This window comes from Synchiropus splendidus, chromosome 10 (assembly GCF_027744825.2).
Source record: "Synchiropus splendidus isolate RoL2022-P1 chromosome 10, RoL_Sspl_1.0, whole genome shotgun sequence".
Taxonomy (NCBI): Eukaryota; Metazoa; Chordata; class Actinopteri; order Syngnathiformes; family Callionymidae; genus Synchiropus; species Synchiropus splendidus.
This window is the reverse complement of record NC_071343.1, coordinates 4,877,180-4,893,073: the sequence shown is the minus strand read 5'-3', so window position 1 is coordinate 4,893,073 and position 15,894 is coordinate 4,877,180. Positions and strand designations below refer to the sequence as shown.

Sequence of the window (15,894 nt, the reverse complement as noted above, 5' to 3'; positions counted from 1 at the left end):
TCTGGTGTAACTGTCAGATAGATGTTGAAGGAATGCAGATGTGATATGGCCAAGCGAAACACAATGAAACAAGCGTAAACAAAAGCAGCCCTCGCTCATACACTCAGCACACAAAATACAGTTCCTCAGGCCTCAGTAAGATTATAAACACTTACCGCTTACAATTACTGTCATTTTAGTGTAACTATATTATTTTGTGGTAACTTTCCTAAGATGGAAACTTGGCTCTTAAACAAAGACATCTTCATAGTGTATAAACATACTGTGTAAGTAATAAGTACTGAAGGGTATTTCATCTGTGCAGGAGATGTATGAGCTCAAACACATCATGGCATAGAAGAACAAATCTGAGATCCAGATCTGAGAGTGATAGATCGGAGCACACAAGAGTGGCTGGACCGCTGGACACACTTACTCAGAAGTTGTGGTTGAGGCTGAGACAGTTGGGAGGGGGATTGTCCAAACACAAACGGGCTGTGGACAAGGGAGGACGAGGACGAGGAGGAGGAGGAGGAGGAGGAGGGAGGTTGGGCGGCTTGCTCAAAAACGGAGGAAGAGGAGGAGGAGGAAGGTGTTGCGGAGAGGAAGGGCCCAGACTGAATGGAATTCAGTATGGCACTCAACCGGTCACCTGTGAAGATGGAGACAGAGGAGGGGACAACTGGAGCTTACAATGTGGTTTGAGGAATGAAGGCTGCTCACTTGTTAAATGGCAGAGGAGGACTACGATCAATAAAGTGAGGGGTAACCGTTTCCCTCACTCAAAGAAGAGGCTGTGTCTTGATTCAAACACCAGGATGGCTAGTTTAGCAATAGGGGTGCTACAGTTTCTCATACTAGTTGCAGCCTTCTGAAGAACTGTTAGCACCAGTGATGTCATTGAGCGGTGTATATTGGCAGACAGGAAACCACATTGATTTCCCCAAATGCATAGACAAAGAATTGTCCATGTCAGCACAGCAAACACACATTAGAAGGAAAAATAGATGTGTGTCAGTTTTCTTGGCTACATCCACACGGCAGCAGTTTCATCAGAATACAGGGACTGTACCATTTGAACCATCTTTATTTACTAAAATATTTTTCTTAACATGGCGCTTCCACTCAAAGTCAGCGATCATGGCGCTTTCCTCTTGGCTCCCCAGTCAGGCCCTGATGCAGAGACTGACACTTTTAAGTGGAACACTTCCCAGGGAAAGCTTCTAAAAGATCTGACGTAGCTCAAATTTGTAAATCGCTCAGCTACCATTGCAACATAGGTAGCTGATTCACTTATGTACAACAAGCTGTGTTCTTAACTCAAATCTGGTTGAGGGATAGACCCTAAGCTGTAGCGAAAGAGGAGTCTGATATGATGTGAAACGGTGGCTCACAGAGATTTAAAACGTTACCTGAGTAGTCACTAGTTTAGAGCGACTGACCCCCACTTCTCAAGTTGCGATAGAAAATGTGTAATGAGTAATTTTTATCCTCAAAAGACTAGGATTCAAGGTCATATTTAAACAACGTGGTGGCAATGCGAGTGAAATTCTTATTTTCCAATTGAAACTGCCGCAGTGTGAATGTAGCATCAGCAGGAAGCACACGTCAGAGAGAAGCAGATCATTGTGAGGATGAGAAGATTTGAGCGATGAAAAACAAAATATCACTCAAGTGATTTGTGCCTGGAAACATCAGAAGTACCTTTGTTGTTGGAGATGCCATAGTCGAACCCCTGGGCTCCGTTAGATGTTGTGGCCTTGTTGAAGGCCTGAACGGAGAAAGGGCTCGGTGGAGGCGTCTGGTCAGTGAGAGCTTGTTCTACCAAACAATATTAGACATGAGGGCGTATGATATTAGCTTATCAGACATGAGAAAGGAATCCCAGATAGCAAACCTTCATCATGGCGAAGGTACTGGTTCGCTCCACGGTCTCGGGCCAAAGACCAGGCTTCTCCCTCATCACTCTCACAAAACTCCACCACACTGTTCTTATCCAGCTGCACCCAGGTTCCCTCAGAGTTGACCACCTGTCACACACACAACTGGCTTGATTCCAACTCACACCTTCCACCTCATGGCACACAAAACTTCGGTGCACCTTTTCAAACTCTGAATTAGGACACAGAGGATCAGAAACATGCAGACATCCACAGTTCCAGATTACATGATTCGATCAAACACTGGCCGACAAGACTGAGGCAAAGCTTAATAAAACTTACTCTACAAACAGGTGGTTTTAATGAAAGATAAATGCATGAGGTTTTTTCTCAACTCCCTGAAATAATATTACTTTGGAAGAAAAAAAAACAGACAGATAGAGGGATTAGTATGAGCAGCTCCCAGATCCAGACGGGACATTTCAGTATCTTCAACAGCATGACACACCACAGAAGCCAGGAGAAGTGACTCCACTCATCCGCAAGTGAAATAGTCACCAACTCATTCATGATTTTTAAGAGCAGAGAGAGAGAGTCAAGGCGCTGAAAAGTCACAGTTAAGAACCTGCTTCAGATCCACAGACGGACTTGAATTAGTGATTGAAAATGCAAGGTTAAAAGGATCACACACCCACACCCAGAAGTATCTGCTGTATTCCCTTTTGCACAGACATTTACATTTCATTTACAATCAGTTCAGAAGAAGAGAAGTAGAGTAGACCATTATATTTCATGGCCAATTTCTGAGCATAACAGACTGCATACAGCAAGATTGAAACAGACCAATTCAGTGAGTGCGTACCTCGCCTATAGCCTTGACCATGTTGCCAAGTACTAACATTCCAATGGGGATACCCCTAAGGTTTGGGCAGCTTCTGATGTTGTGACCAGAGGGGCCAGTCTTCACTACCTTATAAAGCCCCGGACCGCCGCCCTGCCCTGCCCTGCTCTGCACCCGCTTGGGGGCCTCGTGGGAAGGGCAGCTGCTCACCTCCTTTGTGCTCTCTTCCGATTGGCCCCTGACCTCCTGCAAGAGGTAAGAGGGTGGATTAGAACAGACTGTGCTGATAACTCCCATCATAATAATGGTGACAGGACATGAAGAGTGAAAGTCCTTACATGCCAGAGTGAAGAATGAATTTATTTTGTGCGGTCTGCAGAGTGGATAAGTTACTCCACATCTCTAAAGTATTAATGAGCTAACAGCCACATTAGGAATCGCAAAATTCCATCACATTGTAAGATCATTGAGTGATGATTGTGAGCTTCTACCATCGCAACGTAACCTGGACCCCCATTGCCCTGTGACCTGAACAAAACATATTTCACTTTTTTACCTCCTCAGCCCTTACTTCCTCATGCTAGGATATTACTTCTCTGCCTTTTCAGCACCTTGATACTTCATTAACTTAGACATATTACCCACATTTAGGGACACTACTGGGATAATCTACACATCATCTACAACGTCACACCCATGTCAAGGCAAAATTTAAAACATTCAATCCAAATGTTCAGAAATAAATCTGTCTATGTACGAACAATGAAGTCCTTAGTTTCAAAATTTGGCACATTTTCGAAAGCCAATAATAGCAATAATCTAACAGTTGACAACATTTTTTTAAATAACAGTATCATCTCAAACTCTCAACTCTCAAAATCAGAGATTAAAAATATATTTATCTACATAGATCTGCTGACATATTGTGAAATGAAGAAGCACCAATAACTTGTCCTACCACATCACATATTTGTTATTTATGTGGGACAAATTATATCAAAGGCATTCTAAAGAGTGGCTAATCGATTGTCACTGTGAGGGTTACACAAAACAAGGCCTCATGCAACAGACCAGCATCATGCACTGCTGCTTGAACTGCTTGAATCCATTTGAAGTCCAAAGTCTTAAGGGTGCTTGGATATGATGCAGACAACCATGCAACTGTTTACTTCTCATGTCTGATTCTATGAAAAAAAAAAACTACAAAGACACAATTAAATAAAACACATGACTAATAATCTTAAATGTGAATCCCTCCTTCATATGACTCACCTGTGATGGGAAAATAGTTAAAGGGGTCCACGACAAAAAGCCGATATCCCTGACTCCTTGGCTAGCGTTAAAGACATTCTGAGCGACAAATCGTGAGACAGTCAAGAAACAGCAGGCGACCTCAGAAAGGACTGGAGATGATGAGGCGGGGGGGGGGCGCTTTGTATTTTTTTGGAAGAGGTGCCCTCCCGATGACGGGATCGCTCGCCCTGAGTTTCAAAATTAAGAACCAGTTGAAAAGAGACTTCCAAAAAAATTCCCCACTGGGATGATGCAGTGTGTCATGCTGTTTCAGACCTGAGGGCGCACCCGCTCCATAGTCTGGCAATTGCTTCATGACAGAAAACCACCTTTAATTTAGGTTTCCAATACCTTCGATGAGACTGTGACGCCAAAAACATGTGGCTTTTGTGACATGGAGCAAAATCTGAGACCCATGTGCTGCTCACATGCTCTCAGTGTGACTTAATGGATCATGAGCAAAACAGAAATATAAGCTTTTCAGTCAATTCTCAACTGCTTGATTGAACTACAGAGGGTCTTTAGGACAATTCATACATTTAAAAATCACATTTGAATACCATGTTTGGCCCACGCGGTCAGTGCTAAGAAATTCTACAACGTTTTCAGCGTTAAGATTGCATTCATCCAAGAAAAAAAAGGAAATAACATAACATAAAAGAGCACTCAACGCCACCAACATCACATCAATTATTAATAAGCAGACTATACTGCAGACGCATCATGAGCATGCTCAGTGACTTGTTCACAAACTCTTCCTGTAAATCACCAGTTAGTTAGTGGGATAAACGTAAACGTGCAGGCTTGAACCTGCAGCTGCATTAAAAACATATGCTGTTACGGCATGCAGAAATAAATTGTCTACATGTTAAGACCGAAACATATGCGCTAGGTAGATTTGGGAAGTGAATTCGGATTGACACTGTTGTTATTGATGATTCTTGGACACACTTCCCAAATGAAGCTGAGCAGGCCTTACACTTACGTCAGCTGGGACCAGCAGGCTCCGGCCGAGGTGCTGGTTGAAGGACAAGCACCAGGCTTCAGTGTAGCCGTTCATGCTAGGGACATACTTCTTCACCGTTTCATCATTGAGCCGCAGCCATACGCCGTCGTCATTGTGGATCTGTGGCCGGAACAAGCCATTAAAATTACTTACTGCTACATAGACACAGCCAACTAGCTCACCAGATCAAATTAGGTGACTATTTCACAAGTATTCAACGATTAACAACAGAAATCTGATACCTCGTCAATAAACGTGATCGTGCCATTGAGGTGCACGACGCCGATCTGCTCGCTCTGCAGCGACGGATGACTACGGACACGTAGACCTGCACTATCTTTGGATACAAATTTGCGAACCTGTGAGGGAGAAAACAGAGCATGAAGCTCAGCTGTAGTAGAGCAAAAACAGCAACACTGAATTTGGTGTCCACACTGCAGTTACTGAAAATAACACCAATACATGACAAAGCGCTTCATATTCCAGTTATCACTAATAGCTTCTGATTACCAAAGCACACCCGCAATTCTGAATCCAGCATCACTGAAGGTAGGTTTTATGAGTGATGAAGCGATACTTTGACTCGCTGCAGCAGGAAGAACGCTCAGATTTATTACCTCATTAGAATGAGTAAAAGCCCAAGCAAGCATTTTCTTTTTTTTTTATAGTGCACTCAGTCATCCGAAGCTGATCTGCAAACCATTTGAGCTTGACAAAATTTAACAGCTAGTAAATTGTCAATCACATTGTCAGCATCACTCAGTCAAGAGGCGTGTGGAATTAGAGGTATGTTTGCTTTGCACTCGTGACATAGATGAGAGTATTGGTGGATTAACAAAAAGTATTGCTTCATATAAAAACATCATATTCAGCAGCAATCAACAAGGTTGCATCGTAACAGGAAACGCTGACCTTGCTGGGCTGTGGTTCGACCTTAGGCTTGACCATTTGTGTACCAGGTGGGATCATGCCTTTCGGAGGGTCTTTGACTTCCACCTCCAAACCAGCATCTGAAAGAAGCGCATTTGAAAGACTTCCCGTCATCTGTCCATTTGAGTTGTTCAGCTTGCAGTAAGTACCACAGCTAATATTTAAATCGTGTAATGTGTTCATTATCCCTGCATTCATGTGATATTTATCCTTGACCGTGTCGCCATCAAAGCTTGGAAACAACAACCACAGGGGTATTATTGATTTGTTGACAGCCAAGCTGTTTCTTCTAGCACCGCATCTGTGACCACTGAGGATGATGTGTTTCTTGTGAGCTAGTTGGAGGGCAGACAAACTCTGGAAAACACTAGTCAGGCTTTGATCCAATGCAGATTTTTTATGTAATTAAAATTTTAAATAAAAGAAAAGCAGCCAAACAAATCTGAAGTTCCCTAAATTGTTTGTCTTCACAAAAGCGTCCCTCCTGCCACAAAAACACATTACAAATATTGACATACCAATTTCAATTCCATCAATGGTGACATGGATGGTATAGAGTCCCACTGCTCCTGGAGTCCAGTTGGCACTGTAGGTTCCATCAGTGTTGGCACGGATCAGCATGTTCTCACTGGGTCTGATTGAAACACAAAGAGTTCAGCAGACAGTAGCACACAGTAAGCTGGACTCTCAATAATCCCTCTCACCTCTTTGGAGTCGGGGAAGCAAACCGGAGCTCCTCGAAAGAATAGCTTTCGTAGACCTGATAACAGAAGTAGAAACGCCAAGGTAATGCGGTGAACCGAGGGGAGCGATGGAGTCCAGTATTTCAAGTGGCCTTCTGAGCACCCTCACCTTCATCATAGTAATGGCGATATATCGAGCCTCTTTCACAATCACAGGCTCGTACGTGGCCTCCAGCTTGGGCACAGGGAGACCCCCAAAGGTTAAGTCTGGACCAGAAAATGAAGGCGAAGCACTTCCAGGTAGCCTTTGTAGCTTCTTCATGCTATCGGGCTGCAAAGACTTCTTCTGGGACACGGGTACAGCTTTCACTTCCACCTGAGGTGAAATCAATTGCTTCAGACTCGCTAGAATTTTAAACACTTGTCTGAGTCACTCTGACCTTCATGTTAGGAACGTGCACCACGTCTCCATATTGATCTTTTGTCTGCACGACAACGGTGGCCGGCCAGCCACAGCGAATATCATCTTTGTTGAGAATCAGAGATGTTTTCTGAGGGTCTGCGTAGGAGTCAGGCTGGAGCCACCTGAAGATATTAGATTGGAAGGAGTTAGTATGACGACACCACAAGAGATGAGCAGTCGCACATTTTAAGACTGACCTGGCCAGACGCCCGCCGCTGGAATTTTGCACACAGGTGATAAAGTCTTCCAGAAAAGAGTGCTCATTGGTTTGAATGTGGAGGGGGAGGTTCCCCTCCAGGGCCTCCAGGATGATTGGCGGATGAGACAAGGCCAGACCTTTTCCCAGGATTCCTGCATGGGCTTTACACACCTGGAACAAGAATCCAGAAGTGAGTAAAGGGGATCGTCCACATTACAAATAACAAAGGTTTACCTGGAGAGACGCTTCCTCAAGAATCTCAAGATCTTCCTCCAGTTCATTGCCTTCAAAAGCATGTTATATATTTCAAACCAATTTCAATCAGCACAAAGAAAGACACTAAATCTCTTGGTGTATTTTTACCTATTGGGAGGGCCAGGTCCTTTTTCATCAGAGCAGCAGCACAAACACTTCCCAAGTAGGCCAGCTCTTTCTCTAGCTGGATGATTCCCTGAGATACACAGGAGTAATGTAAAAAAAAATCCAAAATAGGAAACACTATGTCCAGAAACCTGTTCAATTCAGAATAATTAGACATACCTCATCTGGTCCTGGGTTGAATTCATATCCCACAGCGACACACTTGAAGCCATAGAAGCAGGCCTTCTCATCCTTCACATAATCCGACGCCGTTTCCAGAGAAAAGAGAACTTCGTTTCCTGAAAGAAAAAGAGGCACTCAGGTCAAACCATGCCAACAATTCTGATGTTCTCTGTCTGGTACCGGTCAAAACTGTGACTTACCTGGCAGCACAAGAACAGTAGTGGGCCAGCCGTTGGAGCCAGAGAACTTCTTGAGTTCCGTCCAGGTATTGATGGTGTCGTGGATCAGAGGCTTCCCACCCAAGCAGGACAGATGGAGGACACGACTCGGAATGAGCAGCCGGAGAACGTCCTCCGGTTGTGCAGTGCCGCACTGTGGATCAAACTCTATCGTGGTCCAGCGGACACAGTCTGGGAATGATACCTGTGGTGAAGGAGGTCAGGAGGTCAGCCAGCAGAGAAGCAAATTTGACTGCTGCGTTGTTCACATACCCTGTATTGCGTGACCCCGGCCTGCTTGTACGGATGATCACTCTCGATGACAGAATAGTGATTGGAGGTGGTACAGGCTGACAGACCCTGCTCCAGCTGGTTTCCAGTGGTGCTGTCGGTTGACTGGTTTGGGTTGAAGGTGGGGGGCGCGTATTTCTGGTTGAGGGCGGAGACGGCAGGAAGCAGCTCTTGAACCAGACCGAAGACTTCAACAGCAGCCTGGAAGAGATACGGATTGGTTTAAGGACATTGAACATTAAAGCTTTAGTATCATGTAGACTGATGTTGAATCAAGAGACAATTTTTTTCACACTACTATCAGGACTGTATATATAAATGTTCCTACCTTAGGAACAGAAGCAGCGACAGGGCCGATGTAGGCCAGGATGAGAGGAAGCAGCATGGAGAAGAGACTGGAGGAGCTCAACAGCTCTGGGATATCGTCCACTAAACAAAGGAGGAGAACACAGTGTCACCCAAAGAGTCTGGATCAAATGAAGCAGTTCAATCTGTCGGGTTTTACCATCAACAGCGAATGCTCTGTGTAGAAGATCCTTAGCGGCTCTGACCACAGCGCTGACCACGGAGAGAGCCCGACTGCAGTTCTTGTCTTCTTCATTGGCCTTGCTGAGGAGTTGCGACTGCAGGTCACCATCATATTCACTTCTGCAACAACATGACGGGAAATTTAGCCTCCACTTCACTCGCAGGTGATGAGTTTGTCACCTACCTGTAGTAAAGAATCTGTGGGATCTGCCCCCTCGTCTGGTTGGTACCATTGCTGCTCAAGCTGCAGGTGCTGAAGGTGAAGGACACTCCATCAGAGCACTGGACCGTCGTCATCCCGCCATCTCCGTTAGCGGTGCGACTGCCGTAGTTCCGCAGTCTGACGGCGTACTTCACTCCTTCCTGTAAATAAGCAAAACAAGTGGCATTTAAAAAGACATACATTTAAACATGTCACTAACTTTAACTTTAATATGTACCTTGAGCGGCACAGCCTTGTCAAGGCGGATCTCAGCTATATCACTGGGAGAATCATCGGTGCTGTAGGTTCCCTTCACCAGCTCCAGAGATGTCCACCTGTGAGAATGCCCCGAGTCTCCGGGGTGTTCAGTCTGAGCCTGTATTTATGAAAAAAAAAAAAAAAAAAAAGGTTTTGAAAACCTGTTCAACTCATTTGGCAATTTGGAGAAAGACAAGAGGAGTTTGCTCTTGCTTACATCATCAGCGAGCACCTCCAGCTCATACTCATGGATGCCACCTCCTCCATACACACAGACACCGACCAGCACGACTCCAGGCTTGTCCACCGTCAGGCAGATGGCATCGGGAGAACCGTTGCCCGTGTTCCAACTTCTGCCCTGGCTCGTTTTGGTGAAACGGTTGGGAGACGCTTTCACAGAGTGAAGTGAATTGAGTCCATCAACCTGAGATGAACGAAACAGAGGAGATGTCCAATACAATACCAAAGTCAATACCTGAATATAAACGGTTAAATGTTAAATGGTTTAAATGAGTCAAACCAGTCCATTTCATGTGTACTAGTAGTCATAAGACATAGGTGCAGGTATTTTAGGTGCCATTATGTCACATAAACATAATAAGTCACTGTGAGCAAACCAAAGGAGAGCTATTTGTCTGTCTTCAGAAACAGAACAGACAACGCTCTGTGCTCCAAATAAAAGAAAAATTAGAACACAGCTTTTACTGTGCAGTCTATCAAGTAATGCATTATTTTTTACAAGCAATTAAGGCTTTCATCAATTCTGCTGTGCTTTTATACCAGCAATAAGATAAGAGATTATGAAAATGTATTAAAACAGAATTTCCTTTTCAGTTTCTGACAGAAAATGCCAGTGAAAACTTTGTTGAACTTCCTTGTTCCATACGGTTGCATCCTTTGCAAACAGAATAGTTATCAGACAGAAAAGACTGAGGAAAGACATCTCGCCTCGCGGACAGACTCCTCACCTGCTACCTCCACTAGAACAGAAATAGCATTCCTATAAAAAGACTTGTGATCACAGACGTTTGAAAGTCGAGCGGAGAGTGTGAAAGAGGGTTGACTGTCTACCAGAAACAGTAGCAGCTGCAGCACATGCCTAAAGTACATGGGTGTTGAAGAAAAGTTACCTCGGAGCCAAGGGCGGAGGCGGTGAGCTCGGACACGATGGAGGCCAAGAGACCACAGGTGTTGGAAACCAGGTGGGGGGAGAAGAGCTCCACCTCTTTTCTCAAACTCTTCCTGACTGGCAGCACCACGATCACCAGCATCTTCTCCAAAACCTCTCGGAAGCTGGTCATTCCCATCAGGTTCTCCTCAGTCTAAGATTTCAGAGAACCATTGTGTTCATGTCAACACTGCATAGAATCATCACAAACCGCTCTGGGAAAGCCTCAAGAGCAACATTCTGAAGTACTCGTGAATAATTGATGACTCACGTGGCTTAGCTTTTCCATGTGGGCAACCAGCAGGGGAAAGCGGTGGGCCAAGGCAGAATCATTCTCTGTGCTGACTTGTTTGACCAGCGAACGCAGCAGCACTTCGCCATCATAAGCAATGGGCAGAATGGAAGTCAGCTTGACTGAAGTGTTGCAGAGAGCTGACATCACTGCTGCCAGCAGGCGGCTGCTGGATGTTCGAAAGTTTGCCTCAGCTATGTCCTGTAAAGAGATAGAGTTAGCCGGTGTTAGTGGTGAAACAATAGTAATAGCATTTAGAAGCATTTTGCCACCAAAATAGACCAAACAAAAGGACGTGTCACTCATACCTGATCAAGGCAGTTGAGCAGGTCACACAGACAGGCCCACTGCAGAGCGGGTGTGGGATAGAAGGAGTGGAAGCAAGCAGTGAAGGTGTTGTGGCACTCCTGCAGGACAGCTTCAAGCAGCGTTAGAGGCTGCGACAAGTAGCCTTGGGGGTCGTTGTCCAGCTTGGTCAGGCAGTTGTCCATTCCTTCTGACAAGATCTTTTTCAGCAGGCTGCGTGTCTTTCCCACGCACTCGGCGAGCTTGCTGGACTCCTCCACCACAGCCTTGGTGCTGGCTGGTAATGAAAATTAGACCCAACAGTGAGCTCATACAGCACATTAGCAACTTAGAAGTTTCTCTAACTGCAAAAATGTCAATCAATATGTTCCTACCAGCGATGGGGAAGATCTCACAGATGTAGACTCTGAGCAGGCGAAGGCAGCATGTTCCAACGAAGCGCAGGCGCTCCAGATCCAGGAGGGTGGCCGTGTACTGGAAGCCCTTTAGCCCCCGAAGCTCCTCCACTCCCAGGACCAAGGTGGTCCAGCTCCAATGCAGGATGCTCAGCAGGGACTCAAAGCACTCCTGAGTAGAAAAAAAAGAAAAGTTAGGACATACCAACGTAATGAGCCAGAAAAAAAAGAGCAGATCTAAACTCACCACAGAGACTGTTCGTGCAAACGAGCGTTTGAGGATGTGAACCGGCTCACTGGTCTGCTGTTTCCCTTTCGATGCATTTCCATCATTCGAAGGAAGCCTATCGTAAAATCGAAAACATGAAGAACTTTTCAAGTTGAAAAAATGAATCTGTTCTTAATGAATTTTGTCTTGCCTGTAAAGCAGCTGAGGTATTTGACCCGCATTCACGTCAGTACCGTTATTGGACTTCTTGGAGCTTTTGAACTGGAACACCACACTAGAAAAGAAACAAACACATTTTACAGGGGATGTAAATAAAGGGGGGCCTTTGGTAGACAACTTGAAACTAGAAAAAGTTGTACCCATCATCGGTGGTGATGGTAGCCTGCCCATGAGAGCCACAGTCACTGCTGGGACCAGAGACTCGGGCCCAGGCCACGTACCACCAGCCCAACTGAAGCAGCACCGGTTCGTCAAACATCATGGCATACTTCTCCCTGTGAGGCAGACAGATCAGTACAGTTGCTCTCAGACAAACAAGCTACATTGACACCTATAACAGTACCTCGCAGCGCAATCATAAGCCAGAACATCAGTCTCAGCCAGAAGATCCCCGTCTGTCTCATGGTCGCCTCCATCTGGTCCAAGCTCAAATAGCTGCGAGAGAACAAAACAAAACTCTGAATTGGTTTAAAGTTGGGCAGGAAAATTTATATTCATATTTATATCACACTTTAAATTTAATCCTTTCACCACTGTGGTATATATAGAGACATAAGACATTTATTTTAACTGTTCAAAACTGATTACAACAAGATAAGAGAACAAAAAGAACACGTTTCAAATATATGAATGAAAACGTTGAAAACATTTGTTAGACGTTATATTGAAGAATTTAAAAATGACAACCCTGACTAAATTCTGCACCTCCATCTGCAGTTAATAGCCACTGCACCACTACATTCCGACTCCAAAATCAAGACAGAATGCTTTTATGTTTATACATTATGTTGGTCAAATTTTCACTGCTCTGTCTAGCCGCTGTCCGTGGTGTCAGAGGACAAGAGCCCTCCACAGACAAACATTTGACTAGCATGTATTTTGGGTGGCAACTTCTGACTCACAGCACAATTATAGCCAAATAGCTAAGTATTTATTTACAGAATATGAGTCAGTAGGAGAGGTGAGCATGTGTGTGTCACCTGACTCAGGTCATATTTATATTGGGAAAAACATAACTTAAAATAACATTGGATCTATATTTGATGTAAAGCCAGAGTGGTCCCATCCTGACAGACAGCTCTGAATAAGACTTTCCTAAACTTCTAATGTCATTGTGGTGAGTTTCTTGTATAAAAAATGAAAATGGCACCTTGATTTTCGCAGTGTACTCTCCTCGTCCGCCGAACAAGCCCAATCCACCCAGCAGAATGTCTGCGTCAGCACAGAAGCGAATGGCCTCGACAGAGTGAGCGGAGTATCCCCATCCTCCACCGTGACCTACAGCATGAGATTTATTAGGTCATGCAGGGTCCTGAGAACTTGTAATCCACAATGACTTGGTGTATCATTAACTCAAAGACATCAGTATCCTTCAGTTTTCATTGCTTAACACCATCACCTATTAAGAAAGGCGACTCACTCTCAAAGCGATTGACCACACTGTAGTCTTCTTTGGAGTAGACTTTCATCACAGCCTGAGTCTCTTCTTCTGCACTAGCTACGCCCATTTTCAATTCCTGCATGGCTGCTAACGTGTCCAGGCAACCTATAGAGGTGAAGTCCAGGTTAACAGAAAATCATTTTCATTTAAAAAAAGCTATTTGGAATAGCCCTCCAACACTGCCTTAAATGTGACCCTGGATGTGTGCTATTGCATTATGAACACTTAGGCGAGTAGCTAGTACAGGTCATTACCCAGGATGTGGAGAGCTCCATGAGATCGTGTCGTGGTGGCGTGAGATCCCGCGGGCAAGGCGAGCTCCGGACTGAGAATGCTACAGCGAGCCTGGAGATCTGTGGCCGAGGGCATCCTCGCATCTGCGATCACAGCGTTGTAACACCACATCTCTCTTGAGGCTGGCAGAAACCTGGATCACAAAAAAGGATTGCAAATACTGCAGAACAAAAGAAACCAAAAACGTGTGGAATAAAAAGTTCTGACCTCCAAATGACATCATAGACAGGATCCAGACAGAGGCCGAATCCCTGCAGGTCCTCCTGCTCCGAATCGTTGAAGGTGCGACAGCTTCCGTCCATTTTGTTGATGAGCAAGCACTTGAACGGAGGAGGCTCGGACAAAGACGAGGGCACCAGGCCAATTATGTGTTTGCTGGCAAAGATCTCAGAAGTGGCAAGGACATGGGAGTTGATGAGAGCCTCATCGATCCGCAGGAACGTCTGGTCTCCGCTGGCACCGATCCAGGTGGCTTTCCGTCCATATTTGGCACCAATATTCGGCATCGGAGATGGCTTGGCATTCCAGTACGGCATATCCAGAATAGGTCGACCGAGTTGCCCTTTCTGAATAACAATGGCAGCACTTTCAGGACCTGTAAACTTTCTCCACACTTGAATTAAAAAAAACAAAAGCCATACCGAAAAACTTCCGAAAGTGAAAACCTGCCCGTCCATGAGAAGAACAACTGTGTGGTTGCTGCCCGCGGTCACGTGAATACTGGGACATGGGAGCGCCTGGACCAGAGTCGGAGACCCCCTTTCACAGAAAAAAGCAAACTTAAATGTCTCATCGTTTTAAGATTTCAAACTGCTTCATCAACCTCATCAGTACCTTGAGTTGACGTCGCCATGTCCTAGCTGACCATGTTGACCGTAGCCGAACGTGTAGACGTCTCCATTCTCCATCAGCACCACTAGCATGAAAGACACCAGTGTATTTTTAGACAGTAAAATGGAGTTTTAAAACTCTATTTTACAGACACAAATGTGTTGTAAACAAAAGGAGAAAGCGGCTGACATTACGACTATGACATTACAGTAGAGTCAAGGGTTCATATCTCAGTGAGCTAACTAGAGAGGAAAGCCAGGCGCCCTGGTGCTACATGCTGATCCACTGAAAGCAGTTTTGGCTTTAAGAATCTGCTGAATGACAGCAAAGAAAGAGAGCTTTTTCTTGTAAGGGAATAAAAAGAATAGCAAAGCAAGCAAAAATAATCATTGAAGAGCAGAGATGCTTTAAGAAAAACAAATTAAAATTTGCAAGCCAGAAGTAATAACACTGAATTGGAAACAAGGCCTAGTTACAAACAGCTAAGCCTTTTAGTGAGGGGTATATCTGCGTGTCGAAGCAAATAAATAGGAAATACAATCGGACCTAAAACGGACAGGAAACCTCTGCAGAAGAGGAAGAGCTTGGAGCTCCCAATGGGATTTTATTTGAAAGCTAGCATGAAAACCACCTCAGCGCGATGTCCCTGACGCCAACACAAGAGGATATATGATAACTGCCACACTCTGTTCAGACATAATTAAAATCACTTGTGATTCATCTGCAGCTAAACACATATCATTAGTGGCTATGAAAAGAGCAGTCTCCGAACTGATTTAAAAGCTGACTGAAAACGTCATACTTAAACATGAACTCTAAAATTGAAATGGACACCTTCTCTAAAACTGTGACTGGAATTTGAAAATTAAATAATGAAAACTGCTTGCTTTGTGGCCTGAGGCAGTTTTAGGGAAACGTGAAAGCATTTGATGGTCTGTCACCAAGTGTACTGGAGCTCACCTGAATGGTGAAAGCCGCAGCTGACCTGAACGGCTCTCAGCTCGCAGTCAAACCTCACCGATCCAGGTGGGTAGGTGGTGATTTTGCTTGCGTCCTTCTCTCCACGTTCGCTGCTCCCATCTGCAACACAAGAGCCAGCATGCACGCGTCAAGTGAAACCCACGAATCCTTCGGCTGCCACCATCTCTGCACAGTCCCGGCAAACAACACAAAGGAATAAATGCATCTGTGGACAAATTGCAATTCACATAACTTTGTTAAAAAGGAAGATGAAACCTGTGTAAAGAGAGAGTCGCGAAAAAAGAAGAGACACGTGCATTCCTAAACATACGATGAGTGAACTTTTCTTTGCCATGAACTGTAGCCGCGTTTAACACACAGGCTCATGGGCAAATGCTTCAGTCATCAGTCAAGAGAGCAGTGGAAGTTACCGACACATCTGGAA

The 15,894-nt window shown here is 44.8% G+C and overlaps 1 protein-coding gene across 17 annotated transcripts in view; it reads right to left on the bottom strand.

Moving 5' to 3' along the window:
- mycbp2 (MYC binding protein 2) overlaps nt 1–15,894 on the bottom strand; it is a 45,253-nt gene that overhangs the window by 12,187 nt on the left and 17,172 nt on the right. For 5 of the 17 annotated variants that reach the window (XM_053876367.1, XM_053876372.1, XM_053876373.1 and 2 more), the window contains 38 exons: nt 15,450–15,569; nt 14,493–14,574; nt 14,300–14,417; nt 13,866–14,224; nt 13,619–13,791; nt 13,344–13,469; nt 13,074–13,201; nt 12,267–12,358; nt 12,064–12,198; nt 11,895–11,978; nt 11,723–11,819; nt 11,455–11,647; nt 11,083–11,357; nt 10,754–10,975; nt 10,445–10,636; nt 9,532–9,738; nt 9,295–9,432; nt 9,039–9,217; nt 8,832–8,974; nt 8,655–8,755; nt 8,309–8,527; nt 8,018–8,240; nt 7,815–7,933; nt 7,638–7,725; nt 7,509–7,558; nt 7,273–7,445; nt 7,053–7,197; nt 6,782–6,988; nt 6,634–6,689; nt 6,448–6,563; nt 5,912–6,009; nt 5,242–5,358; nt 4,979–5,119; nt 3,973–4,050; nt 2,722–2,946; nt 1,877–2,009; nt 1,684–1,800; nt 416–631 (listed from right to left, as the gene is read on the bottom strand). In XM_053876367.1, coding sequence (XP_053732342.1) covers nt 416–631; nt 1,684–1,800; nt 1,877–2,009; nt 2,722–2,946; nt 3,973–4,050; nt 4,979–5,119; nt 5,242–5,358; nt 5,912–6,009; nt 6,448–6,563; nt 6,634–6,689; nt 6,782–6,988; nt 7,053–7,197; nt 7,273–7,445; nt 7,509–7,558; nt 7,638–7,725; nt 7,815–7,933; nt 8,018–8,240; nt 8,309–8,527; nt 8,655–8,755; nt 8,832–8,974; nt 9,039–9,217; nt 9,295–9,432; nt 9,532–9,738; nt 10,445–10,636; nt 10,754–10,975; nt 11,083–11,357; nt 11,455–11,647; nt 11,723–11,819; nt 11,895–11,978; nt 12,064–12,198; nt 12,267–12,358; nt 13,074–13,201; nt 13,344–13,469; nt 13,619–13,791; nt 13,866–14,224; nt 14,300–14,417; nt 14,493–14,574; nt 15,450–15,569 — 5,685 coding nt within the window. Of the gene's footprint in view, nt 1–415; nt 632–1,683; nt 1,801–1,876; nt 2,010–2,721; nt 2,947–3,972; nt 4,051–4,972; nt 5,120–5,241; nt 5,359–5,911; nt 6,010–6,447; nt 6,564–6,633; nt 6,690–6,781; nt 6,989–7,052; nt 7,198–7,272; nt 7,446–7,508; nt 7,559–7,637; nt 7,726–7,814; nt 7,934–8,017; nt 8,241–8,308; nt 8,528–8,654; nt 8,756–8,831; nt 8,975–9,038; nt 9,218–9,294; nt 9,433–9,531; nt 9,739–10,444; nt 10,637–10,753; nt 10,976–11,082; nt 11,358–11,454; nt 11,648–11,722; nt 11,820–11,894; nt 11,979–12,063; nt 12,199–12,266; nt 12,359–13,073; nt 13,202–13,343; nt 13,470–13,618; nt 13,792–13,865; nt 14,225–14,299; nt 14,418–14,492; nt 14,575–15,449; nt 15,570–15,894 lie in introns of all 17 variants that reach the window. The other 12 variants (XM_053876378.1, XM_053876382.1, XM_053876374.1 and 9 more) reach the window with 11 other exon arrangements.